This window comes from Coregonus lavaretus, assembly GCF_964263955.1.
Source record: "Coregonus lavaretus genome assembly, contig: HAP1_SCAFFOLD_475, whole genome shotgun sequence".
Taxonomy (NCBI): Eukaryota; Metazoa; Chordata; class Actinopteri; order Salmoniformes; family Salmonidae; genus Coregonus; species Coregonus lavaretus.
Window position 1 is genome coordinate 215,252 of NW_028157483.1, and position 27,998 is coordinate 243,249.

At 41.1% G+C, this 27,998-nt stretch overlaps 1 protein-coding gene across 1 annotated transcript in view; it reads left to right on the forward strand.

Annotated features, from left to right (window-relative positions):
• The window catches only part of LOC311125391 (NACHT, LRR and PYD domains-containing protein 3-like), a gene marked incomplete at its 5' end in the record, with an annotated part of 23,462 nt that extends 2,769 nt beyond the window's left edge, over positions 1-20,693 (forward strand). Inside the window, 6 exons of the mRNA XM_084199437.1 lie at positions 12,834-14,608; positions 14,926-15,092; positions 17,048-17,221; positions 18,668-18,841; positions 19,480-19,526; positions 19,967-20,693. Of these exons, the coding sequence (XP_084055563.1) occupies positions 12,834-14,608; positions 14,926-15,092; positions 17,048-17,221; positions 18,668-18,841; positions 19,480-19,526; positions 19,967-20,493 (2,864 nt within the window). The 3' untranslated portion in view covers positions 20,494-20,693. The remainder of the gene's footprint in view (positions 1-12,833; positions 14,609-14,925; positions 15,093-17,047; positions 17,222-18,667; positions 18,842-19,479; positions 19,527-19,966) is intronic.
• Positions 20,694-27,998: the final 7,305 nt, after the last annotated feature.

Below are 27,998 nucleotides of genomic sequence, written 5' to 3' on the forward strand. Positions count from 1 at the left end.
ATATTGTTATGTGTATTCATATAGTTGATGATATTGTTATGCGTATTAATATAGTTGATTATATTGTTATGTGTATTAATATAGTTGATGATATTGTTATGTGTATTAATATAGTTGATGATATTGTTATGTGTATTCATATAGTTGATGATATTGTTATGTGTATTCATATAGTTGATGATATTGTTATGTGTGTTAATATAGTTGATGATATTGTTATGTGTATTAATATAGTTGATGATATGTTTTGTGGACAGTGTTATAATAGGCCTACTCTCCTTAACATGTTTTCGATATAAATTAGATGCGTGGGGTGAATTCGTTCTGTTTCCATCTGTGTGCCCCAGGGTGATCACTCCTACACTATCTAGAATCTAAAAGGGTTCTTTGGCTGTCCCCATAGGAGAACCCTTTGTAGAACCCTTTTTGGTCCTAGGTAGAACCCTTTTGGGTTCCATGAAGAATCCTTTCCACAGAGGGTTCTACATGGAAGCCAGAAGGGTTTTACCTGGAACCCAAAAGCGTTCTCCTGTGGGGACAGCCAGAGGACCCTTTTGGAAAAAAAAATTCTAAGAGTGTACTGTATCTTAGGTCTATAGACTTGTCTTCTCAAAACAGGCTTAAAACACAACAAGCAACAACATTTTCTCTTTCTAATCTACTGTTAACTCATTTCACTCAGGAAGGCATGTTGTGTGAGAGACAAATAAATACTGTGGAAAGACTAACAACAACTTACACTTCCTCAAAACAGGTTGTGTGTGTTCATTAGTGCCCACCGTAGAAAAACGTTTGGTAACAGAAACCGTTTAGGTCACGTTGTACAGCGTTTGGAGTAAACTGTTTATGCAACATTTTAAAACTGTTGGCTGCTGTGTAAACTAATGAATACAACCCAGGTAGTAGCCTACAACTCGGCTGTTGATGTCTGCCTCATGCTGAAACCTGAATTTAGCCTGAGGGGTGGACTATGATGCAAGCTAGATATACTGGTTTTCTAAAGTTAGCTAGCTTCAGTTATCTTCACATTCCAGCTCAGGCCTCATCCATAGGAATGTACAGAGTGCCAGTCATCAGGAAGGTGCTCTCTCAGCAGAACGGAAAATATATAATGACTTGACAGTTTAATCATACAAAATGGCGCTAACTGGACGTGGGCAAGTCAAATTCAATCATTGGAGGTTGCTGAGGGGAGGACGGCTCATATTAATGATACCATTCCACCTATTCCGCTCCAGCCATTACCACAAGCCCGTCCTCCCCAATAAGGTGCCACCAACCTCCTGTGAACTCAATACATCAATATTCATTCGTCATAGTTCTACATTTCACATTTCGTATGATAAATGTAATTGTATCATAGTTCTACTATAGTGTAGCGATCTGTGCAACTTCCGGCGTGAGTTTACTGTGAACACTGAGGCTGTACCCACTTTAAGTTACAGTTTTAACAGAGACCAAGTAGGCTATTTGATCATTATGTAAAAAAGGCCTCCAATAACATTTAACATGGAAATAGCTGTTCTATCATTCAGCCTACAGTAGCAGCCAATGTGTGGTGTTCAATGTAAGCCTACATTCCATGAGACTTTTGAACAAAACATGCAGAGCTTGACATTAACCTGTTTATCAACTTGTCCTTCACACAAGGAGGAGGTGACTGAAAATGTTGTTGTGTTTGATGCAAGAAACCACTTTACTAAATAAAATGCATCATTATTCCCATGTACTATGATGCAATTCCAACCAAGTAACCCAATTGGCGCCAATGGCGCGATGCGTAGGTTGTTTGCCTTTTTACAAGAGCAACCTGGGTTCACTTCCCTGCCCCGCTGTTTGCTACATTGGTGTCAGAAGTAGTATGGTGTCTGTGAGGCCATCAGATTGCACGGCCCGGATGTGTGAGGGGTCTGAGTAGTCGAAGCACGAGACTTGCTTTTATAGGGGGCAGTGTGAGACAGGTTACAATTCCCATCGCAGCAATAGGGTTAACCTAGTTTTGGCCAGCGACCTGGGTTCACTGCCCTGCCCCGCTGTTTGCTACAATATTAATATCACAGGCTACCCGACGTCCGTTGAACAAAGAGACACAACAATATGAGTGAAAGGATTTTAGGATAATATCAGTTAGTGTTTATTTAGAGTTGTCTTCTGGGTTCAGCCTTCTAGCTTCCTTTATCAATTGGGTGAAATATAACAAATGACATGGTCTCAAAGTTTGGAGATAACCAGTCCCAGTTTAAATCGCCCATGATTTCAATTTCATTATTTCCCCAGAGCAGCAAGGGAATCTAGAGACTCAACCTTTGCAGAATCAGAATTACCTTTATTCGCCTAAGTACATTTGCATGTACATATGTAGGATCTTAATTTGAGCCAGTTTGCTACAGCAGGAAAATATTCCTGCAGCAACAGGAAATGTGATTTATAATTAATGGACATTTTTGTATCGGTTGATACATTTTTAGTAAGGGAACCTCAAGTCTGCCATTTCTAAGAGGAAATTACAAACTTCAGAAGCCTTTTAAAACCTCAAATACACTACAAGTTTTACATTTACTGCGTTGAGGGAAAGTTATTCTGCAGGGGGGGTGATCAAATTAAGATCCTACATCTGTACACATAATTCTACATGGTGATTTTTTACATTTTAGTCATTTAGCAGACGCTCTTATCCAGAGCGACTTACATGCATTGCGAGTGCATACATTTTTATTTTTTATACTGGAATCGAACCCACAACCCTGGCGTTGCAAATGCCATGCTCTACCAACTGAGCTACATCCCTGCCGGCCAGTCCCATAATAATTAAAATGTCCTGTTACTGCAGGATTATTTTCCTGCTGTAGCAAACTGGCTAAAATAAAGATCCTACATCTGTAGCAATACACCTCTCTTTGATGTACATGGCTATATCAGGATTGACTTTTGACCATTTGACATCTTTTATTTACTGTTGTTTAGGCTGGTTGAATGAGTCGCCTATAAAAGCTACTTCATCTGCAAGAGAACAGGCGGCTGCACCAGCGACTGTAAGAAGTTATGTGATTTCCTCATATGAACGTGAAAGTAAGTGTGTAGCCTACGCAGTTACACAATGGCTGTTGAAACTGTGGCACATATTTCTCGGTAACATTAGAAGTCGGATGAATGTGTTGATATGTAGGAAAGACGGGCAGACTCTCGTAGGTCTAGGCTAAACTACTTACTATTATAAGGTTAGGTCGACGTCAGACATTCAATAGTCAGAGTAGGTTTGAGATATGATCACTTATCATGCTGACAAACCTGATGGTCTCCGTTTGAAATGGTGTGTAAAATACCATGCCTAGGCTACAAGCTCTGTCCTGCTACTGTTAGGTCTATAACGTTATGGGAACTGATCTGAACAGGTTTAGGCTGGTCATCTAGGATATGTAGGCTATAGTTGAGGTATAGACCTCCATCTGTATCAGGACTAGGCTCCTGCTACTGTTACTGTTATAACGTTATGGGAACTGATCTGAACAGGTTTAGGTTGGTCATCTAGACTATAGCTGAGGTCAGTTGTGATTTTAGCATGTCAATCTTGGTGGGGCAAAACATAAATAAAGGGGGATGCATGCCAGCAAAGCCACTCCACAACACAACACTAAACAATACATTCATTGCACTATAACGGTGACAAACTGTTAGGGCCTACATAAAGCAGAGTCCCAACAGCAGAGTCCCAACAGCAGAGTCCCGACAGCAGAGTCCCGACAGCAGAGTCCCAACAGCAGAGTCCCAACAGCAGAGTCCCAACAGCAGAGTCCCAACAGCAGAGTCCCGACAGCAGAGTCCCGACAGCAGAGTCCCGACAGCAGAGTCCCAACAGCAGAGTCCCAACAGCAGAGTCCCAACAGCTGTCCTATCATTTCTCTTCATTATTTATCTTCATATGAAAAGGATTAAAAAGGATTTGCCTGTAGATTGTCGACCTGATTCGTGATGATGACTGCTGGCTAAGATTTTGAAAGTATGATGTTGACATGATCAGTCCAATCAAAGCTACTGTAGATATAATGTGATTTGACGTAATTTTATCTGTGGCCAATGAACTTCTTGGATGGGCACTTCTAATGTAACTCTATGGCAGCACCCAAGGGGCTTGAATTTTTTAGCTCTACCCTTAGACTTGGCGGTGACGTAGTGTCCCCAATGAATTGTCTTCTGGCTTGCCCCACCACCACAGGTGATGGGGCTTGCCCCATCACCACTGAGCTAGGTTGAAACACCTGCATTTTGGAGCTGCCTTACTCAAGAAAACAAAAAAGAGACCATGTTTCTATGCGGCTATATTAACTCAATTATATATTTATTTACATTGTTAGCAAACTGATATGTGACACGTATTAATGCCACAATAACATGCAAAACAGGAAAGGCCACCTGCGCTGAATGACGGGTCACCACTGGCTGAGGTATAGACCTTGATCTGCTTTACACAAAAAATTACTGTTATACATTATAACCTAGCCTACTTTAAATAATATAAAATCTCTTAATTGTTACAAAAAGCCTTTCTGTATAGATCACTGATCCCCCCCAGATCAATCAAGCCCGTTTTAGCCCTTCTGTCTACATTCTCAGATATGTTTAGAAAAGAACAGATTCAAAGATAATAAATGGCCGACTTTTAATGAATAAAAATAAGTGTAAGACATGGCCTTGTGTTGCTGCACTGTCTATAACTACCTTAACAAACAGTGACTTATTATTATCATTGACAGTTAACATGGAGAAGAGATGTCACAACTACATATTCATGTGATTGCATTAAATCACCTGACTGTTTCGATATGTCTGTTAGTAAATGTTTTGTAAGAGATAATTAATAAATGATAACAATTCACATTCAAGAATTACTGTGTTAACTACAACCAACATGTTGGATCTCTTTTTAGGGGTCAGTGGTCTAAAATGAGTTTCTCTGGGGAGAGAGAGGAGGGGGGCCCTGCCTCTAAAATGAGTTTCTCTGGGGAGAGAGAGGAGGGGGGCCCTGCCTCTAAAATGAGTCTCTCTGGGGAGAGAGAGGAGGGGGGCCCTGCCTCTAAAATGAGTTTCTCTGGGGAGAGAGAGGAGGGGGGCCCTGCCTCTAAAATGAGTCTCTCTGGGGAGAGAGAGGAGGGGGGGCCTGCCTCTAAAATGAGTCTCTCTGGGGAACATGACACCAAAGCTAAGAGGTGAGATAACAATTTTGTTTAAGAATTATTAAGAGTTTATTTCCTAAATGCTATTTCCACAATTTTTCACGTGTTTTTTAATCAGAAATGGTTGCTTATGGGTACCTTCAATATTACTGTTCTCAGATGTTTAATTAATAGATTTTAGATGTATATCATTATTATTATTTTTATTGCAAAACGCTATATATCCATTGTTTAGCTGAAATTGAATGTTCGTATCCTGTATATTTGACTGTATTATCTGGTTGTCTCACCTAGCTATCTTAAGATGAATGCACTTACTGTAAATCGCTCTGGGTGAGAGCATCTGCTAAACAGGTGGGGCTCTGCCCTGAATGACAGGTCACCACTGCTCCAAAGCAATTACATGTTGCACAGGAACCACTGACTCGCTGCATGTTTCTATTATCAAGACACCTGCTGGTAACTCTTATCTGGTTAGTACAGCTCATGAGGTGTCCTAAATATCTGCCAACTAGGTGGGACGGTTATGAATAAAGAGGCTTCATGCATAGCTTTAATTTATACCCATAAGAGTAGGACTAAAATGGCTTTATTCTCAGCACTTATACGACACATTTTCTACTCTGAGATGCTTTTTGGATATGGGCCCAGACCTCAAAACATTGTTTTAAAAAACGAATCATTTTGTTTTACATAATAAAAAATGAATATTACTAATGTAAGCCACTGTAAAGACTGGGTTTAGTTTATTGTGTTGCTCTGCTCATGTCCGCGTTCTGGAACTGTCCGCGTCCCCGTACAGAACTGTCCGCGTCCACGTACGGTTTGGCGCCAAGCATATTGTCCAGTCTGAGGTGATGTTGGGGAATAACGACGGAGTTCGTTACAGTGTTGAGACACCGAAGTTGATTGTTCAATTTGCTTTTTGCGTAATGGTCAGTGACAGTATGAGTGTAGCCAGATCCTTTTCACTCGCTATTCTTGTTTCATCTTGTGGTTCACCGGATTCGTCATCATCCTCGAGGGACAGACGAACGACCTGCTAGCTATCCAAGCTAGTCGGTACAGCTAGCTAAGCTAGCTACTCTACCAGCAGCATCCTAGTTATCCTAGCTACCACCACATCATCACCGGCTGCCTGCATTTCTTATGGACCGATGGAGCTCCCGGGTTGTTTCTTCCACCTGTTAAATACCGTGGAGGGCTTCTCCCTCTCTCGTTGACGGATGCTGGCTTCCTACGCTCCCTCTGTGCGGTTCTCCTCTCTTCACTAGATGGACGGTAACTTTAGTGTTTAACCCCTCTGTGTCAAAGGACCACACTTTTGAATATTATTTTCGCGGCGCCTCAAGTCACATTTTTACAAAGTTTTTTCCTGATGAAAAATAGTTAATTGCATCCACCATGGAGCCCAGTTTCATAAGATTACCTTATGTCTTATTTTAGGTCATTTTTCACCCTACCAGCTCCTATTAGTTCTATTGAGCTCCGTGGCACTGACTCGCCTTCAGAACGTTCTATTCCCAGTCCATTGTTCTGCGTCACAATGCCAGCTTCACTATTGTTATCAATGAGACCTGCCTGCGTTAACCCTGTAGGTTTACCTCAGGTAACTTATTATTAACAAGGTTACAGCTACTTGGTGAGCGTTAACCCTGTAGGTTTACCTCAGGTAACTTATTATTAACAAGGTTACGGCTACTTGGTGAGCGTTAACCCTGTAGGTTTACCTCAGGTAACTGATTATTACCAAGGTTACGGCTACTTGGTGAGTGTTAACCCTGTAGGTTTACCTCAGGTAACTGATTATTAACAAGGTTACAGCTACTTGGTGAGCGTTAACCCTGTAGGTTTACCTCAGGTAACTTATTATTAACAAGGTTACGGCTACTTGGTGAGCGTTAACCCTGTAGGTTTACCTCAGGTAACTTATTATTACCAAGGTTATGGCTACTTGGTGAGCGTTAACCCTGTAGGTTTACCTCAGGTAACTTATTATTACCAAGGTTACGGCTACTTGGTGAGCGTTAACCCTGTAGGTTTACCTCAGGTAACTTATTATTAACAAGGTTACGGCTACTTGGTGAGCGTTAACCCTGTAGGTTTACCTCAGGTAACTTATTATTAACAAGGTTACGGCTACTTGGTGAGCGTTAACCCTGTAGGTTTACCTCAGGTAACTTATTATTAACAAGGTTACGGCTACTTGGTGAGCGTTAACCCTGTAGGTTTACCTCAGGTAACTGATTATTACCAAGGTGACGGCTACTTGGTGAGTGTTAACCCTGTAGGTTTACCTCAGGTAACTGATTATTAACAAGGTTACAGCTACTTGGTGAGCGTTAACCCTGTAGGTTTACCTCAGGTAACTTATTATTAACAAGGTTACGGCTACTTGGTGAGCGTTAACCCTGTAGGTTTACCTCAGGTAACTTATTATTACCAAGGTTACGGCTACTTGGTGAGCGTTAACCCTGTAGGTTTACCTCAGGTAACTTATTATTAACAAGGTTACTGCTACTTGGTGATCGTTAACCCTTTAGGTTTACCTCAGGTAACTTATTATTACCAAGGTTACAGCTACTTGGTGAGCGTTAACCCTGTTGGTTTACCTCAGATAACTTATTATTAACAAGGTTATGGCTACTTGGTGAGCGTTAACCCTGTAGGTTTACCTCAGGTAACTTATTATTAACAAGGTTACTGCTACTTGGTGATCGTTAACCCTTTAGGTTTACCTCAGGTAACTTATTATTACCAAGGTTACAGCTACTTGGTGAGCGTTAACCCTGTTGGTTTACCTCAGATAACTTATTATTAACAAGGTTATGGCTACTTGGTGAGCGTTAACTCTGTAGGTTTACCTCAGGTAACTTATAATTACCAAGGTTACGGCTACTTGGTGAGCGTTAACCCTGTAGGTTTACCTCAGGTAACTTATTATTAACAAGGTTACGGCTACTTGGTGAGCGTTAACCCTGTAGGTTTACCTCAGGTAACGTATTATTAACAAGGTTACGGCTACTTGGTGAGCGTTAACCCTGTAGGTTTACCTCAGGTAACTTATTATTAACAAGGTTACGGCTACTTGGTGAGCGCGCACACTGTTCACCTGAATACATGTTGTGGTCACCTATAGTGTGGTGAGACACAGTTTAAGAGGCGATGGCTGGCAGATAGCCATCAAACCTTAAACAGTTTCTGGTAATGGTTAACATTATTTGTTTTCAGAAAAAGGTGTACAACCTAAACAAAACGCATGTCCCTGTCCTCTTTTTCAAAATGTTTGCCAATTTAAAATTTACATTTTTTTGTTAAGAAATAACCATTTTTCTTTGATGATGTGTTGTTTTTAAATGGCTGCTGGGTAATTTGATATGTGTCCAAATCTTAGTTCGTAGGCATCGAATTGAGCGAATTCTGCGCAGGTTCACTGAGTTGCAAACCAAATGGATATAATAGGGTGATTGTTGTCTAATCGGGTGGTCTAGCGAATGGATTTGTAGATCTGACGCAGTTGCTACCTCAGATTATGAGGTGTCGTGAATGAGGTATGTAGTACCCACAGACGGCCACAGGGAGTAGCAAGAGAGCTATAACTATATACCTTTTTTTTTTGCCTTAAAATCCCTAATATAACCTATTTAGCCCTAACCCTTAACTCTAATTCTAGTTTAGTTTTAACCCTAACCCCTAACCCTAGGTATAACCTATTTTAGCATTAACCGTAACCCTAATTCTAGGGTAGGGTAGCCTAGAACACTTTTAGAAACTATTTTAGTAATAATATTATCTTATTAAATACAATTATAGTGCGAAATAGCATTTTGATTATTTTGTTAATCAAAACCTGTCTAAGCGTTTTGCTATAAAAAAAAGAAGTTATTTTATGATATTTATTATTGCAAGGCAGAGCACTTGATAAACAAGCCACATTAGTTTTATTTTTCAAATGTGGTTTGAACTGGGTGACCTAGTAACCTCTATGTGAAATTCCAGCAATTGGCGTGGGATAGGTGGGGCAGGTTTGAGACTGATCTAAGGAATTAACAACAAAAATACACTTTATTTCTCAGCTGCCTCACTAATGTCTGTACGTGAATTCATCACTTTTAATTGTTAAATATTTCCAATAGATGGCAGCATAAGACCACGAAGCATCAGTTATAGGCTACAAGCAGCAATATGATTAACATAAAATAGCATGCAACCAAATACTATATGTCCCATGATTTTCTAAAATGGTCACTCATTACTTTAGTTAGCTATATATCTCGTATTAGGCCTGTGTTGCTTTTGGAAGAGCAATTAAATAGTGACTATAGCAGGTGTTGAACCCCTGGTAAATAATCACTAGTCAGATGCTCCAACCTCAACCCTAGTATACATGCATTATAAAAAATAATCTTAATATCTAATATTGGGAGTAAACAACCTCGGAATAGAAAAGACAAGTGTGCGTCTTCCAGCCCACCAATAAATTACATCATGCAACCCTCCCGGTTAGCAAATGTACCTCAACATGCCCCTCGCTTGCAACGCCAGGGTTGTGGGTTCGATTCCCATGGAGGGCCAGTATGAAAAATAAATAAAAAAAAGAATAATGTATGCACTAACTGTAAGTCGCTCTGGATAAGAGCGTCTGCTAAATGACGTAAATGTAAATGTAATGAAATATATTGAGACAATTTACAGACATTAGCCTACAAGTAGCAACATAGAACTCAATTAATTGAACATTAAATGTATTTCAATATGATTGAAATAGGACTATAGCCTGCTGTTTATAATTTAATGCAGTTATCTCGGTTTTCATTTGAAGCAAATTTGTGTACGTCCCTTGTTTGCATCAATTGCAAATAGATTGGCAACTTTGTATTTGTACTCAACTTTGTTCTGAATTTATCAGTGGTCACAAAGAGACGGGTAAACCATGTGATTCTATGTTTACTGGAGATCTTCTGTGTATAAAGTCATGCGGAAGGGCAAAAAAGCATCTATGATGCTCCTAGGAAGATTCTAACAATGAATTTAGCCTTAAGATGCTTTTGGGAAACCAGTCCTGGATAAGAACATCTGCTAAATGACTAAAATGACAAATGTAAATGTTTTACATACAGATCTCATATTACTGTATTAAATGTTGTATATGTGTACAGTTCTTTATTACAAATGTCGTTATTTGTTACATTTGACTGTAAAACCTAGCAGTACTACTTATTTCTCTGGGAGTGAGGCAGATATATATATATTTATTATTACTGTGTAAAACCTAGCAGTACTACTTATTTCTCAGAGAGTGTGGCAGATATATAGTATTACTGTGTAAAACCTAGCAGTACTACTTATTTCTCTGAGAGTGAGGCAGATATAAATTATTACTGTGTAAAACCTAGCAGTACTACTTATTTCTCTGAGAGTGAGGCAGATATATATTATCACTGTGTAAAACCTAGCAGTACTACTTATTTCTCTGAGAGTGAGGCAGATATAGCATTTTAGAAAAAAACATGATTATTTGTCTCTCTGAAATGAAACCATCAAGTGATAGATTTTAAACAAATACATGTCTGTCATTGAACAACCCCATGCCATGATTAGATAGTGAAAAACTCACCAATCTCTTTCATAATTTCTTTAAACTATAAAAGCTAATTTACGAACATTTCTGAAAATGGATATATAGCGTTTTGGAATGAAACTCTTGTTTCCCCATCTGAGCTCAGAGTAGATGAGAGACGTAATGTTTGTCTCTGTTGTGTTGAAGCCCAATCAGGCAGGAGAGACCAGCCTCCCCTGTACCCAGCTGTGTGTCCATGAAGAGTGACCAGTCTATGTATCGTCCTATAAAGTTTAGAGAGGGAGACTTTTCTAGTGAACAAAGGTAAGAAGAACTCATGGGTCATGGTCAGTGAGTTAAACAACACTGTCTCTAGTCATTTCTCATCTCCCATTTTACCATTTATTTTTGTTGTTTTCATAATCCATAGGCTAAACCTTTTTTTCCATTTCCATAGTCCTGAAACAATATTAAACTAACACAATATTCCCTCCCTGTGTGTGTGTGTGTGTGTGTGTGAGTGTGTGAGTGTGTGAGTGTGAGTGTTGTGTGTGTGTGTGTGTGTGTGTGTGTGTGTGTGTGTGTGTGTGTGTGTGTGTGTGTGTGTGTGTGTGTGTGTGTGTGTGTGTGTGTGTGTGTGTGTGTGTGTGTATGTGTGTGTGTGTGTGTGTGTGTACTCACTGGATGAGGAGATGTAATCTGATGTTTTGTCCACAGAAACCAACAGGAGAGATCAGAGTCAGAGATTCTCAGTGGTCAGTCTTCCCAGAGTCATCAAACAGACCTGGCCTCCATATTCAGTGTATGTGGTCCTGTTATGTACATTTGTTTTTGTTTACCTCAAGTAAAGTTGATCTGTCAATCATTCATTAATGTGTTAATGAGAAAGCATTTTGTCTCTTGCTTAACTTATTGACTTTATTTATTTCAGTTGCTTGAAGAGAATATTATGACATTTGTGAAGAACGAGCTGAAGATGTTCAAGAGGATTCTTAGTCCAGAACTCCCAGAAGGCTTTGAGAGTCAGAAGCAGGATAAGGAAGTGATGGATGCTGAAGATGAGAAGCAGGAGAGCAGTGCCAGAGAGGGGGCTCTGAAGATCACACTGCACGTCCTGAGGAAAATGAACCAGAAGGAGCTTGCTGACACACTGGAGAAAAGTAAGAGCTGTCTGCCTCATGTTGAATGCTGTTTTAGAACATTTAAAAGCTGTAGCTAAAGTACAGCTAAAGTAGCTGTGTAACTAAATGATATTGTAGCAGCCTTAACACATCACCTAGTGACCTCATCAAGTAGCAGCAGGGATGTGTTGTGTTGATTAATTTAGACAGAGAGAAGAGGAGAGACAGAGGAGAGAGAGAGAGACAACATTATTAATGCCATCAATAATACCAATAATGTAGCAGAATACTTTGTTGTGTTGAGAGAGAGAGAGAGAGAGAGAGAGAGAGAGAGAGAGAGAGAGAGAGAGAGAGAGAGAGAGAGAGAGAGAGAGAGAGAGAGAGAGAGAGAGAGAGAGAGAGAGAGAGAGAGAGAGAGAGAGAGAGAGAGAGAGAGAGAGAGAGAGAGAGAGAGAGAGAGAGAGAGAGAGAGAGAGAGAGATCCTACCAGTGTTTAGTTGTACCTTTACCTTCCTGTAGCCAGTCATTTGGAAGGATTCTGTATGGAGGAATTGTCTAAGATCACTCCCAATGTGTTTTCCAACTCATAAAACATTTTACAAAAAGCCTCAGTGCCGTTACCCTCACAAGAGAGGTATTGAAAGGGAGTGTAAAATTTGACCCCTACCTTTTTGAGAGATAAAAATATTTTTTGTTGAACAAAATCTCTTTCTCTGAGCAATTTCTCTTGGCAATTGTATAACATCATTTAATTTCCATTTTTTTTGGCATCCAATATAGAGAATTATACCATCAATAATATAATCAGTCACACCAGTCTGTAATGCATTATGAAAACATTTACAGATTTATACAGACAGTTAAGAGAATAAATTATTACAATTTAAACTTTATATAACATTCTTACAATAGTGTAGCCATTGAAACAGACATAATATTAATATCCTCTGTGTTATTTCTTCAAGTTATTTCTTCAATCAGATGAGCTTGCTGTGATTTGCCAACGTGAACTCAAATCTAATCTAAAGAAGAAGTTTCAATGTGTATTTGAGGGGATCGCTAAACAAGGAAACCCAACACTTCTCAATAAGATCTACACAGAGCTCTACATAACAGAGGGTGGAACAGGAGAGGTCAATAATGAACATGAGCTGAGACAGATTGAGACAACAACCAGGAAACAAGCAAGACCAGAGACTGCAATCAAATGTAACGACATCTTCAGACCCTTAACTGGACAAGACAAACTTATCCGAACTGTGCTGACAAAGGGAGTCGCTGGCATTGGAAAAACAGTCTCTGTGCAGAAGTTCATTCTGGACTGGGCTGAAGGAAAAGCAAATCAGGATGTCCAATTTGTATTTTCATTCCCTTTTCGGGAGCTGAATTTGATGAAAATGGAAAAACACACTTTCGTTGAACTTCTCAATCACTTCTCAATGGAAACCAAAGAATCAAGAATCTCCAACTACGACAAGTACAAAGTTCTGTTCATCTTTGATGGTCTGGATGAGTGCCGACTGCCCCTAGACTTCCAGAAGAACAAGATCTGTTGTAACGTCACAGAGTCAACCTCAGTGGATGTTCTGCTGACAAATCTCATCAAGGGAAATCTGCTTCCCTCTGCTCTCCTCTGGATAACTACCCGACCTGCAGCAGCCAATAAGATCCCTTCAGGGTGTGTTGACCAGGTGACAGAGGTACGAGGGTTCAATGACCCACAGAAGGAGGAGTACTTCAGGAAGAGATTCAGTGATGAGGACCTGGCCAGCAGAATCATCTCACACATAAAGACATCAAGGAGCCTCCACATCATGTGCCACATTCCAGTCTTCTGTTGGATTTCTGCAATAGTCCTTGAACACATGTTGAGTACAGACAAGACAGAAGAGATGCCAAAGACTCTGACTGAGATGTTCATACACCTTGTGGAGTTTCATACCAAACAGAAGAATGAAAAGTATCTTGGGAAAGAAGAGACAGGTCCACACTGGAATAAAGAGAGCATTCTGTCACTGGGAAAACTGGCTTTTCAACAGCTTATGAATGGCAATCTGATTTTCTATGAAGAAGACCTGAAAGAGGCTGGCATTGATGTCAATGAAGCCTCTGTGTACTCAGGATTGTGCACACAGATCTTTAAAGAGGAATGTGTGCTGTACCAGGAAAAGGTGTACTGCTTCGTGCATCTGAGCATTCAGGAGTTTCTGGCTGCTGTATATGTGTTCCTCTCATTCATCAACAACAACGAGAATCTAATGGGCAAAGCTCAATCAACCAGGAACTTTTTTGCACTGTTCAGAGACAAGCCTGAAGTTACTTTCTACAAGAGTGCTGTGGATAAAGCCTTACAAAGTGAGACAGGAAACCTGGACCTGTTCCTCCGCTTCCTTCTGGGCCTCTCACTGGAGTCCAATCAGAAGCACTTACGAGGTCTACTGACAAAGACAAGATTCAGCTCACAGAGCCATGAAGAAACAGTCAAGTACATCAAGGAGAAGATTAGGGAGAATCCCTCTCCAGAGAGGTGCATCAATCTGTTCCACTGTCTGAATGAACTGAATGACCATTCTCTAGTGGAGGAGATCCAAAGCTACCTGAGATCAGGAAGGCTGTCAAAAGCCAAACTGTCACCTGCACAGTGGTCAGCTCTGGTCTTTGTGTTGCTGACTTCAGAAAAGGAGCTGGATGTGTTTGACCTGAAGAAATACTCCAGATCAGAGGAAGGTCTTCTGAGGCTGCTGCCAGTGGTCAAAGCCTCCATAGCTGCTCTGTGAGTACATAAAATGACATTTAAGTACTAATCATCAGGAAGAAATGTTCAGCTTAGAGAAATATATGTATTATAATATGTATATAATATATAATATTACATTGAAAAACGTACTGAATCAATGCATTGATGTTCATATTAGTATAACAATATGACCATACAATTCTAGGAGACGGAAGATGAATCTATATGTTGTTTAAGAGAATAAACCAAATGCATCTGCCATTGTCCTTCTACACTACTGGTGTAAATATAACAGTGTGTTTGTTAAATCATGATGATCTCTCTGTCAGGCTGTCAGGCTGTGGACTCACAGAGGAAGGCTGTGCTTCTCTGGTCTCAGCTCTGAAGTCAAACCCCTCACACCTGAGAGAGCTGGATCTGAGTATCAATGACCTGAAGGATTCAGGAGTGAAGCTGCTCTCTGATGGACTGGGGAATCCCCACTGTAAACTGGAGACTCTGAGGTCAGTATTCCTGTAGTTGGTCAACAAGTGATAACTGTTCACCAGATCCACATGTTTTTACCAGGCACACATAGTCCACACCATATGTGTTTGGACAGTGAAGTTTACAGTTTTACATTTGGTGCTATGCTCCAGCATTTTGGATTTGAGATATAATGTTTCATATTAGGCGACAGTACAGAATGTCACCTTTTATTTAAAGGTATTCATATATATATATTTTTTACCGTTTAGAAATGAAAGCACTTTACGTATCTAGTTCTCCCATTTAAAAAAGTCGTAATAATTTGGACATATTCACTTATATTGTATTAAAGTAGTCATAAGTTTAGTATTTGGTCCCATATTCCTTAACCACAGTGATTACATCAAGCTTGTGATTCTACAAACCTGTTGAATGCATTTGCAGTTTGTTTTGGTTCACACACACTGGACACACTCACACACTGGACGCACACACTGGACACACACACACTGGACACACACACACACACACTTGACACACACTTGACACACACGCACACACATTTGACACACACACACACTGGACACTCACACAACCTGGACACACACACACACACACTGGACTCACACACACACACACACTGGACACACATACACACTGGACACACACACACACACACACACACACACACACACACACACACACACACACACACACACACTGGGGACACACACACGCTGGACACACACACTGGACACACACACTGGACACAGGCACACACTGGACACACAAACACACACACTAGGATTAATTTAGTCCAAAGTTTAGTATTTGGTCCCATATTCCTTACCTGCAGTGATTACATCAAGCTTGTGATTCTACAAACTTGTTGAATACATTTGCCGTTTGTTTTGGTTGTGTTTTGGTTGGATGTTTTTCCCAATAGAAACTGAATGGTGAATAATGTCCTGTCATTTTGGAGTCACTTCACTTGTATTGTCAGTAAGAATAGATGTCATTTTGGAGTCACTTCACTTGTATTGTCAGTAAGAATAGAAGATGTTTCTGAACACTTCTACATTCATGTGGATGCTACCATGATTATGAATAATCATGAATGAATGGTGAATGATGATGAATGAGAAAGTTACAGAGGAACAAGGATCATACCCCCTCTGTTATTGGTAATGGTGAGAGGTTAGCATGTTTTGTTGTAGCCTCTGTAACTTTCTCACTCATTATTATTCATGATTCATTCATGATTTTTCTTAATCATGGCATCATTAGGATTAATTTAGTAGTGTTTAGAAACATGTTATCTACTCACTTAGACAGAAAATTACTCCAGTCATCATCCACCATTCAGTTACTATTGGACAAAACATAACCCAAAACACAACCAAAACAAACTGCAAATGCAACCAACGAGTTTGGGACCAAATACTTAACTTTTGACTACTTTAATACACTATAAGTGAATTGGTCAGAATACTTATGACTTCTTCAAATGGGGGGACTAGATACATAAAGTGCTTTCATTTCTAAATGGTGAAACAGATATGTATTAAAATATCCTCAAATAAAAGGTGACATTATATACTGTCACCTCATATGAAACATTTGATCTCAAATCCAAAATACTGGAGTACAGAGCCACATTTAAAATGTTAGCTTCACTGTCAAAATAGATATGGTGTGGACTGTATACTCAATACAATCTAAATCTGATACCTCACTGTCTGTCTTTTGACTGATACTGCTTTTTAAACTGCTCTGGTCAGTCTACTCAAATATTTGTAATATGCATTTTTCTATCTACAAGCAATACTTTGATAATTTGTCATTTCTAATAATGAAACATTCATTTATGAATAGATATGGAAGGTTTCAGGACACTGATATATCTGAATATGTTGAAAAAAATATACTGACACTATTTTGACCACCAAAGAATAGCAGTGTGGTTTTAATATGATTTGACTCTTTGCAGGCTGTCAGGCTGTCTAGTCACAGAGAAAGGCTGTGCTTCTCTGGCCTCAGCTCTGAAGTCAAACCCCTCACACCTGAGAGAGCTGGATCTGAGTAACAATGACCTGAAGGATTCAGGAGTGAAGCTGCTCTCTGCTGGACTGGGGAATCCCCACTGTAAACTGGAGACTCTGAGGTCAGTATTCCTGTAGTTGGTCAACAAGTGATAACTGTTCACCAGATCCACATGTGTTTACCAGGCACACATAGTCCACACCATATGTGTTTGGACAGTGAAGCTTACAGTTTTACATTTGGTGCTATGCTCCAGCATTTTGGATTTGAGATAGAATGTTTCATGTTAGGCAACAGTACAGAATGTCACCTTTTATTTTAGGGTATTTTCATACATATCTGTGTTACTGTTTAGAAATGAAAGCACTTTATGTATCTAGTTCTCCCATTTGAAAAAGTCTTAATAATTTGGACATATTCACTTATATTGTATTAAAGTAGTCATAAGTTTAGTATTTGGACCCATATTCCTTACCTGCAGTGATTACATCAAGCTTGTGATTCTACAAACTTGTTGAATGCATTTGCAGTTTGTTTTGGTTGTGTTTTGGATTATGTTTTTCCCAATAGAAACTGAATGGTGAATAATGTCCTGTCATTTTGGAGTCACTTCACTTGTATTGTCAGTAAGAATAGAAGATGTTTCTGAACACTTCTACATTCATGTGGATGCTACCATGATTATGAATAATCATGAATGAATGGTGAATGATGATGAATGAGAAAGTTACAGAGGAACAAGGATCATACCCCCTCTGTTATTGGTAATGGTGAGAGGTTAGCATGTTTTGTTGTAGCCTCTGTAACTTTCTCACTCATTATTATTCATGATTCATTCATGATTTTTCTTAATCATGGCATCATCAGGATTAATTTAGTAGTGTTTAGAAACATGTTATCTACTCACTTAGACAGAAAATTACTCCAGTCATCATCCATCATGCAGTTACTATTGGACAAAACATAACCCAAAACACAACCAAAACAAACTGCAAATGCAACCAACGAGTTTACAACCAAATACTCAACTTTTGACAACTTTAATGAATTATAAGTGAAATGGTCAGAATACGTTTGACTTCGTCAAATGGGGGGACTAGATACATAAAGTGATTTCATTTCTAAACAGTAACACAGATATGTATGAAAATATCCTCAAATAATAGGTGACATTATATACTGTCACCTCATATGAAACGCTTGATCTCAAATCCAAAATACTGGAGTACAGAGCCACATTTAAAATGTTATCTTCACTGTCAAAATAGATATGGTGTGGACTGTATACTCAATACAATCTAAATCTGATACCTCACTGTCTGTCTTTTGACTGATACTGCTTTTTAAACTGCTCTGGTCAGTTTACTCAAATATTTGTACTATACATTTTTCTCTCTACAAGCAATACTTTGATAATTTGTCATTTCTAATAAGGATGCATTCATTTATGAATGGATATGGCAGGTTTCAGGACACTGATATATCTGAATATGTAGAAAAAATATACTGCCACAATTTTGACCACCAAAGAATAGCAGTGTGGTTTTAATATGATTTGACTCTGCAGGCTGTCAGGCTGTCTAGTCACAGAGGAAGGCTGTGCTTCTCTGGTCTCAGCTCTGAAGTCAAACCCCTCACACCTGAGAGAGCTGGACCTGAGCTACAATCACCCAGGAGACTCAGGAGTCAGACTGCTCTCTGCTGGACTGGAGGATCCACACTGCAGACTGGAGAAACTCAAGTATGTAGAGGGTTTATGTCAATGTTCATATCAGACATGTTGGAGTTATCAGGCTAGTTAAGACAAACATTCTGACCACCACTTGGACTAAGTTATATAAAGACTGTGTTTGTGTGTGTGTGTGTGTGTATGTGTGTGTGTGTGTGTGTGTGTGTGTGTATATGTGTGTCCTGTGTGTGTGTGTGTGTATGTGTGTCCTGTGTGTGTGTGTGTGAGTGTGTGTCCAGTGTGTGTTTGTGTGTGTGTGTGTGTGTGTGTGTCCAGTGTATGTATGTGTTTGTCCAGTGTGTGTGTCCAGTGTGTGTGTGTGTGTCCAGTGTGTATGTGTGTGTGTGTGTGTCCTCTGTGTGTGTGTTTGTCCAGTGTGTGTGTATGTGTGTCCATTGTGTGTGTGTGTCCAGTGTGTGTGTGTGTGTGTCCATTGTGTGTGTGTGTGTGTGTGTGTTTGTGTGTGGTCCAGTGTGTGTGTGTGGTCCAGTGTGTGTGTAAGTGTCCAGTGTGTGTGTGTGTGTGTGTGTGTGTGTGTGTGTGTGTGTGTGTGTGTGTGTGTGTGTGTGTGTGTGTGTGTGTGTGTGTGTGTGTGTGTGAGTTCAGGTGTATCCCTCAATGACTGTCTGTTCTTCTGCTTACCGCTACAGTGTGGAACATGGTGGAGAGAACACAATGAAACCTGGACTTAGAAAATGTGAGTGTTGACTGCTGTGAAGAATATGACTAAGAATAAGTCTTAATTCAAGGGAAGTCAAAGTCAAAGACCACCATCATTACTTACTTGGTCATATTAAATATCAGCTGTAGTTCTACAGAAGCACAAATCAGGGACACCAAAGTTTACAAAGAGTTGATTTGACAATGTGTGTGTCTGTGTGTGTATGTGTGGCGTGTTTGTGTTACCTTAGAAATGTGTGTGTGTGTGTGTGTGTGTGTGTGTGTAATTAATGGGAATAAGTGTGTTTTATATTACCATACAGTATAACATATGATCATTCAACAAGTCTCAAGTTACCTTAACTTCTCCTTTTGATACCTAGAAACATCTACATTAAATGAATTAGTGAAAAGTGAGTTAACATTCTAATGTGAATGATGATGATTTCTAATATTGTGTCTGGTTTCATCCATCAGATGTCTGTGATCTCACACTGGACCCAAACACAGTAAACAGAGGCCTCTCTCTGTCTGAGGAGAACAGAAAGGTGACATGGAGGAGAGAGGAGCAGCCGTATCCTGATCACCCAGAGAGATTTGAGTTCTGGGAACAGGTGCTGTGTAGAGAGGGTCTGACTGGGCGCTGTTACTGGGAGGTAGAGTGGAGTGGGGGAGGGGTTGATATAGGAGTGGCATATAAAGGAATCAGCAGGAGAGGAAGGGGTAATGACTGTATTATTGGATACAATGACAAGTCCTGGAGTCTGGTCTGCTCTGACAACAGTTACTCTGCCAGGCACAATAATAAGTCCACTACCATAGACGTCCCCTCCTCCAGCCCCCACAGAGTAGGAGTGTATCTGGACTGGCCAGCCGGCACTCTGTCCTTCTACAGAGTTTCCTCTGACACACTGACCCACCTGAACACATTCCACTCCACATTCACTGAGTCCCTCTATCCAGGGTTTAGGGTTTATGATGTTGACTCCTCAGTGTCCCTGTAAATAATAACCATGGTAACACTGGACACACACACACACACACACTGAACACACACACACACTGTACACACACACACACACACACACACACACACACACACACACACACACACACACACACACACACACACACACTGAACAAACACTGAACACACACACACCGGACAAACACACACTGGACACACACACACACACACACACACACACACTGGACAAAAACACCCACACACTGGACACACACACAATGGACACACACACACACACACACATACAGAGGACACACACACACTGGACACACACACTGGACACACACACACACACACTGGACACACACACACACACTGGACACACACTGGACACACACACACACCTGACACACACACACACACACACAGGACACACACACACACTGGACACACACACACACACACACAGTACATACACACTGGACACACATACACACTGGACACACACACTCACACACTCTGGACACACACACACACACCTGACACACACACACACACAGGACACACACACACACACTGGATACACACACACACACAGGACACACACGCACACACACACTGGACACACACACACACACACTGGACACACACACACACACACACACTGGACACATTTCCATGTGTTGTATTTTGATGAAAGGAAATCCCATATAGACTACTGGACAGGACTTTTCTATGGCATCTTCTGTTTGGGTGTCTCAGGTCAGGTCTGAGCCATGATCAGAATGTGTCTCTGTGTCTATTTCCAGCCCTGCCATTTCTACCTGTCCTGATCTAGTGTTTCACCCCTGACCTCCTCACACCGTCTCACTGTCCATGTCTGCTTTTAGCTCCCACCTCTACTTCACTGTGTTATAATGGACCTTATGCTTGTTATGTCACCTCTGGAACCAGTTATCAAACATACTGACCTTTCTGACCCTATCCCATGGCCCTACTTTCTACAACTGAACATTTAAATTCCTCTATGAGTTTTGTTTAGTGTCCATTTACTTATGTATGTATTTGTTGTATATTGGGGTTGTGCCGCAGAGCATCATGGGGGTTTGTATGTGTTGAGATGATCACGTTCCAGATAAATGGTTGAACTGATTCCTGTCTCCCGTCTTATCATTATTGAATTGTTATACAGACGTGGTTATGAAACCCACGAGACATAACAAAAGATTGGTGATGAGTAAGTCTGAATCTACAGGAACTATTCTGTCTGGAAGAAGTGGGTTTTTACAACTGTTTAAAACTGTTATTTTCTGTGGTCCAGTCTAGGCTAATGTTAGCACAGTGTATTGCTAGCAGAGGCAAGTGCATAGTCGAGCTAGCTAAGAAAGAGCGTTAACCAGTGGTGTAAAGTACTTAAGTAAAAATACTTTAAAGTACTACTTAAGTAGTTTTTTGGGGGTATATGTACTTGACTTTACTATTCATATTTTTGACTACTTTTACTTTCACTTCACTACATTCCTAAAGAAAATAATGTACTTTTTACTCCATACACTTTCCCTGACACCCAAAAGTACTCGTTACATTTTGAATGCTTAGCAGGACAGAAAATGGTCCAAATCACACACTTATAATAATAAAAAAAGAGTTATCAAGAGAACATCCCTACTGCCTCTGATCTGGCAGACTCACTAAACACAAATGCTTTGTTTGTTAATTGTCTGAGTGTTGGAGTGTGCCTCTGGCTGAACGTACATTTTAAAAACAAGAAAATCGTCTGGTTTGCTTTATGTAAGGAATTTGAAATGATTTATACTTGTACTTTTACTTTTGATACTTTAGTATATTATAGCAATTACATTTACTTTTGATACTTAAGTATATATAAAACCAAATACTTTTAGACTTTTACTCAAGTAGTATTTTACTGGGTGACTTTCACTTTTAGTTGAGTCATTTTCTATTAAGGGATCTTTACATTTACTCAAGTATGACAATTGGTTACTTTTTCCACCACTGGAGTTAACATCGTCATGGACGGCAGAAAAGGACTGGAGACGGATATCGGAGCGGGAAATCAACGTGATTAAAGGAAAGGACATTTATTCAACTGTGAAGACAAACCTTTTATTTAAAACTGCTAAATGAGCGAATTTAGGAGGAAACGTCAGTGAGTGAAGTGAATGAAGATCACGTGACTGAGGAAAATATTGCTTTGGTTGAGGACAATATTGAACTGAGTGACAATCAGGAGCTTATTGAGAAATGAACAATTATTGGAATTGTTGGAAACATTGGACAGTTTGATGAAAGTATTGAGCAGTGGAGCTCATATACAGAACGGTTTGAATATTTTGTTCTTGTAAATGACATGGATGAGGACAACATTGTGCCTACATGTTTTAGTGTAATGGGGCCAAAGACATTTAATTTACTAGACAGCCTGACAGCCTGCACAGAGTCAAATTATATTAAAACAACACTGCTATTCTTTGGTGGTGAAGATATTGACAGTATATTTTTCAACATTTTCAGTTAAATCAGTGTCCTGAAACCTGCTCTATCTATTCATAAATGGATGTTTCATTATTAGAAATGACAAATTATCAAAGTATTGCTTGTAGAGAGAAAAATGTATAGTCCAAATATTTGAGTAGACTGACCAGAGCAGTTTAAAAAGCAGTATCAGTCCAAGACAACAGTGAGGTATCAGATTTAGATTGTATTGAGTATACAGTCCACATCATATCTACAGTGCATTCAAAAAGTATTCAGACCCCTTGACTTTTTCCACATTTTGTTAAGTTACAGCATTATTCTAAAATAGATTAAATTAGTTATTTTTCCTCATCAATTTACACACAATACCCCATAATGACAAAGTGAAAACAGGTTTTTAGACATGTTTGCAAATATATAGAAATACCTTATTTACAGAAGTTTTCAGACCCTTTGCTATGAGATTCGAAATTGAGCTCATGTGCATCCTGTTTCCGTTGATCATCCCTGAGATGTTTCTACAACTTGATTGGATTCCACCTGTGGTCAATTCAATTGATTGGACATGATTTGGAAAGGCACACACCTGTCTATATAAGGTCCCACAGTTGACAGTGCATGTCAGAGCAAAAACCAAGCCATGAGGTCGAAGGAATTGTCCGTAGAGCTCCGAGACAGGATTGTGTCGAGACACAGATCTGGGGAAGGGTACCAAAAAATGTCTGCAGCATTGAAGGTCCCCAAGAAAACAGTGGCCTCCATCATTCTTAAATGGAAGAAGTTTGGAACCACCTAGATTCTTCCTAGAGCTGGCCGCCTGGCCAAACTGAGCAATCGGGGGAGAAGGGCCTTGGTCAGGGAGGTGACGAAGAACCCGCAAAGAACCCGATGGTCACTCTGACAGAGCTCCAGAGTACCTCTGTGGATATGGGAGAACCTTCCAGAAGGACATCTCTGCAGCACTCCACAAATCAGGCCTTTATGGTAGAGTGGACAGACGGAAGCCACTCCTCAGTAAAAGGCACATGACAGCCCGCTTGGAGTTTGCCAAAAGGCACCTAAAGACTCTCAGACCATGAGAAACAAGATTCTCTGGTCTGATGAAACCAAGATTGAACTCTTTGGCTTGAATGCCAAGCGTCACGTCTGGAGGTAACCCGGCACCATCCCTACGGTGAAGCATGGTGGTGGCAGCAGCATGCTGTGGGGATGTTTTTCAGTGGCAGAGACTGGGAGACTAGTCAGGATCGAGGGAAAGATGAACAGAGCAAAGTACAGAGAGATCCTTGATGAAAACCTGCTCCAGAGCGCTCTGGACCTCAGACTGGGGTGAAGGTTCACCTTCCAACAGGACAAGGAGCCTAAGCACACAACCAAGACAATGCAGGAGTTCTAAAAACCCATAACTTTGTCATTATGGGATGTTGTGTGTAGATTGATGAGTAAAAAAAACAATTTAATCAATTTTAGAATAAGCCTGAAAATGTGGAAAAAGTCAAGGGGTCTGAATAGTTTCCGAAAGCACTGTGTAACTATGTGTGCTTGATTGTATACACCTGTCAGCAACGGGTGTGGCTGAAATAGCAGAATCCACTCATTTGAAGAGTGTCCACATACTTGTGTATATTATGTTAATTATTTATGCATAGTCACTTTAACTCTACCTACATGTACATATTACCTCAACTACCTCAACTAGCCGGTGCCCCCGCACATTGACTCTGCACCGGTACCCCCCTGTATATATAGCCTCCCTACTGTTATTTTTTATTATGTTTTATTTTACTTTTTTTTATTAAAAAAATTAATGCACTGTTGGTTAAGGGCTGTAATTAAGCATTTCACTGTAATATCTGCACCTGTTGTATTCGGCGCATGTGGCCAATAACATTTGATTTGATTTGATTTGATATATAGTGTATTTCCCTGGGATATTACTCAGGTCCCACCTGTCCAGTTATGCTGCTCTGGCGCCATCTTGTGGACTGCTGGGAACACAACTTCAACTCCATTACAGTCAATGTATCCCACAAAGTGTCACTTGGCTGGACAAAGCAGTCTGAATGGAAATCAGGTCCATATATGAATACAGGCAGACACACAGCCTTACATGTCATATCACTGAGTCTCAGTTTAAATCACGGTTTAAACATAACAAGTCATTGCAAGTGAAAACATTTCTCAATTAGGTTTTAGGTTTTATTTATTCACACCAAAGTAAAGAAGTGAAAGACAAAACACTGCAGATAAATAAACAGGTACAAACGGTGTTCAGGTGAGGCTGGAAGAAAAACCATGTTTGATTATGTATGTGTGTGTGAGAGAGCATCAGGCTACATGGAGGGGATTGTTGGGTAGTTTGGTTCATCAGGCTGACCCCCAGTCTTCATGGAGGGGATTATTGGGTAGTTTGGTTCATCAGGCTGACCCCCAGTCTTCATGGACGGGATTATTGGGTAGTTCGGTTCATCAGGCTGACCCCCAGTCTTCATGGAGGGGATTATTGGTTAGTTTGGTTCATCAGGCTGACCCCCAGTCTTCATGGAGGGGATTATTGGGTAGTTTGGTTCATCAGGCTGACCCCCAGTCTTCATGGAGGGGATTATTGGGTAGTTTGGTTCATCAGGCTGACCCCCAGTCTTCATGGAGGGGATTATGGGGTAGTTTGGTTCATCAGGTTGACCCCCAGTCTTCATGGAGGGGATTATTGGGTAGTTTGGTTCATCAGGCTGACCCCCAGTCTTCATGGAGGGGATTATTGGGTAGTTTGGTTCATCAGGCTGACCCCCAGTCTTCATGGAGGGCATAATTCGGTAGTTTGGTTCATCAGGCTGACCCCCAGTCTTCTTGGAGGGGATTATTGGGTAGTTTGGTTCATCAGGCTGACCCCCAGTATTCATGGAGGGGATTATTGGGTAGTTTGGTTCATCAGGCTGACCCCCAGTCTTCATGGAGGGGATTATTGGGTAGTTTGGTTCATCAGGCTGACCCCCAGTCTTCATGGAGGGGATTATTGGGTAGTTTGGTTCATCAGGCTGACCCCCAGTCTTCATGGAGGGGATAATTGGGTAGTTTGGTTCATCAGGCTGACCCCCAGTCTTCATGGAGGGGATTATTGGGTAGTTTGGTTCATCAGGCTGACCCCCAGTCTTCATGGAGGGGATTATTGGGTAGTTTGGTTCATCAGGCTGACCCCCAGTCTTCATGGAGGGGATTATTGGGTAGTTCGGTTCATCAGGCTGACCCCCAGTCTTCATGGAGGGGATTATTGGTTAGTTTGGTTCATCAGGCTGACCCCCAGTCTTCATGGAGGGGATTATTGGGTAATTTGGTTCATCAGGCTGACCCCCAGTCTTCATGTAGGGGATTATTGGGTAGTTTGGTTCATCAGGCTGACCCCCAGTCTTCATGGAGGGGATTATTCTGTATTTTGGTTCATCAGGCTGACCCCCAGTCTTTATGGAGGGGATTTTTGGGTAGTTTGGTTCATCAGGCTGACCCCCAGTCTTCATGGAGGGGATTATTGGGTAGTTTGGTTCATCAGGCTGACCCCCAGTCTTCATGGAGGGGATTATTGGGTAGTTTGGTTCATCAGGCTGACCCCCAGTCTTCATGGAGGGGATTATGGGGTAGTTTGGTTCATCAGGCTGACCCCCAGTCTTCATGTAGGGGATTATTGGGTAGTTTGGTTCATCAAGCTGACCCCCAGTCTTCATGGAGGGGATAATTGGGTAGTTTGGTTCATCAGGCTGACCCCCAGTCTTCATGGAGGGGATTATTGGGTAGTTTGGTTCATCAGGCTGACCCCCACTCTTCATGGAGGGGATTATTCGGTATTTTGGTTCATCAGGCTGACCCCCAGTCTTTATGGAGGGGATTTTTGGGTAGTTTGGTTCATCAGGCTGACCCCCAGTCTTCATGGAGGGGATTATTGGGTAGTTTGGTTCATCAGGCTGACCCCCAGTCTTCATGGAGGGGATTATTGGGTAGTTTGGTTCATCAGGCTGACCCCCAGTCTTCATGGAGGGGATTATGGGGTAGTTTGGTTCATCAGGCTGACCCCCAGTCTTCATGTAGGGGATTATTGGGTAGTTTGGTTCATCAAGCTGACCCCCAGTATTCATGGAGGGGATTATTGGGTAGTTTGGTTCATCAGGCTGACCCCCAGTCTTCATGGAGGGGATTATTGGGTAGTTTGGTTCATCAGGCTGACCCCCAGTCTTCATGGAGGGGATTATGCGGTAGTTTGGTTCATCAGGCTGACCCCCAGTCTTCATGGAGGGGATTATTGGGTAGTTTGGTTCATCAGGCTGACCCCCAGTCTTCATGGAGGGCATAATTCGGTAGTTTGGTTCATCAGGCTGACCCCCAGTCTTCTTGGAGGGGATTATTGGGTAGTTTGGTTCATCAGGCTGACCCCCAGTATTCAGGGAGGGGATTATTGGGTAGTTTGGTTCATCAGGCTGACCCCCAGTCTTCATGGAGGGGATTATTGGGTAGTTTGGTTCATCAGGCTGACCCCCAGTCTTCATGGAGGGGATTATTGGGTAGTTTGGTTCATCAGGCTGACCCCCAGTCTTCATGGAGGGGATAATTGGGTAGTTTGGTTCATCAGGCTGACCCCCAGTCTTCATGGAGGGGTTTATTGGGTAGTTTGGTTCATCAGGCTGACCCCCAGTCTTCATGGAGGGGATTATTGGGTAGTTTGGTTCATCAGGCTGACCCCCAGTCTTCATGGAGGGGATTATTGGGTAGTTCGGTTCATCAGGCTGACCCCCAGTCTTCATGGAGGGGATTATTGGTTAGTTTGGTTCATCAGGCTGACCCCCAGTCTTCATGGAGGGGATTATTGGGTAATTTGGTTCATCAGGCTGACCCCCAGTCTTCATGTAGGGGATTATTGGGTAGTTTGGTTCATCAGGCTGACCCCCAGTCTTCATGGAGGGGATTATTCGGTATTTTGGTTCATCAGGCTGACCCCCAGTCTTTATGGAGGGGATTTTTGGGTAGTTTGGTTCATCAGGCTGACCCCCAGTCTTCATG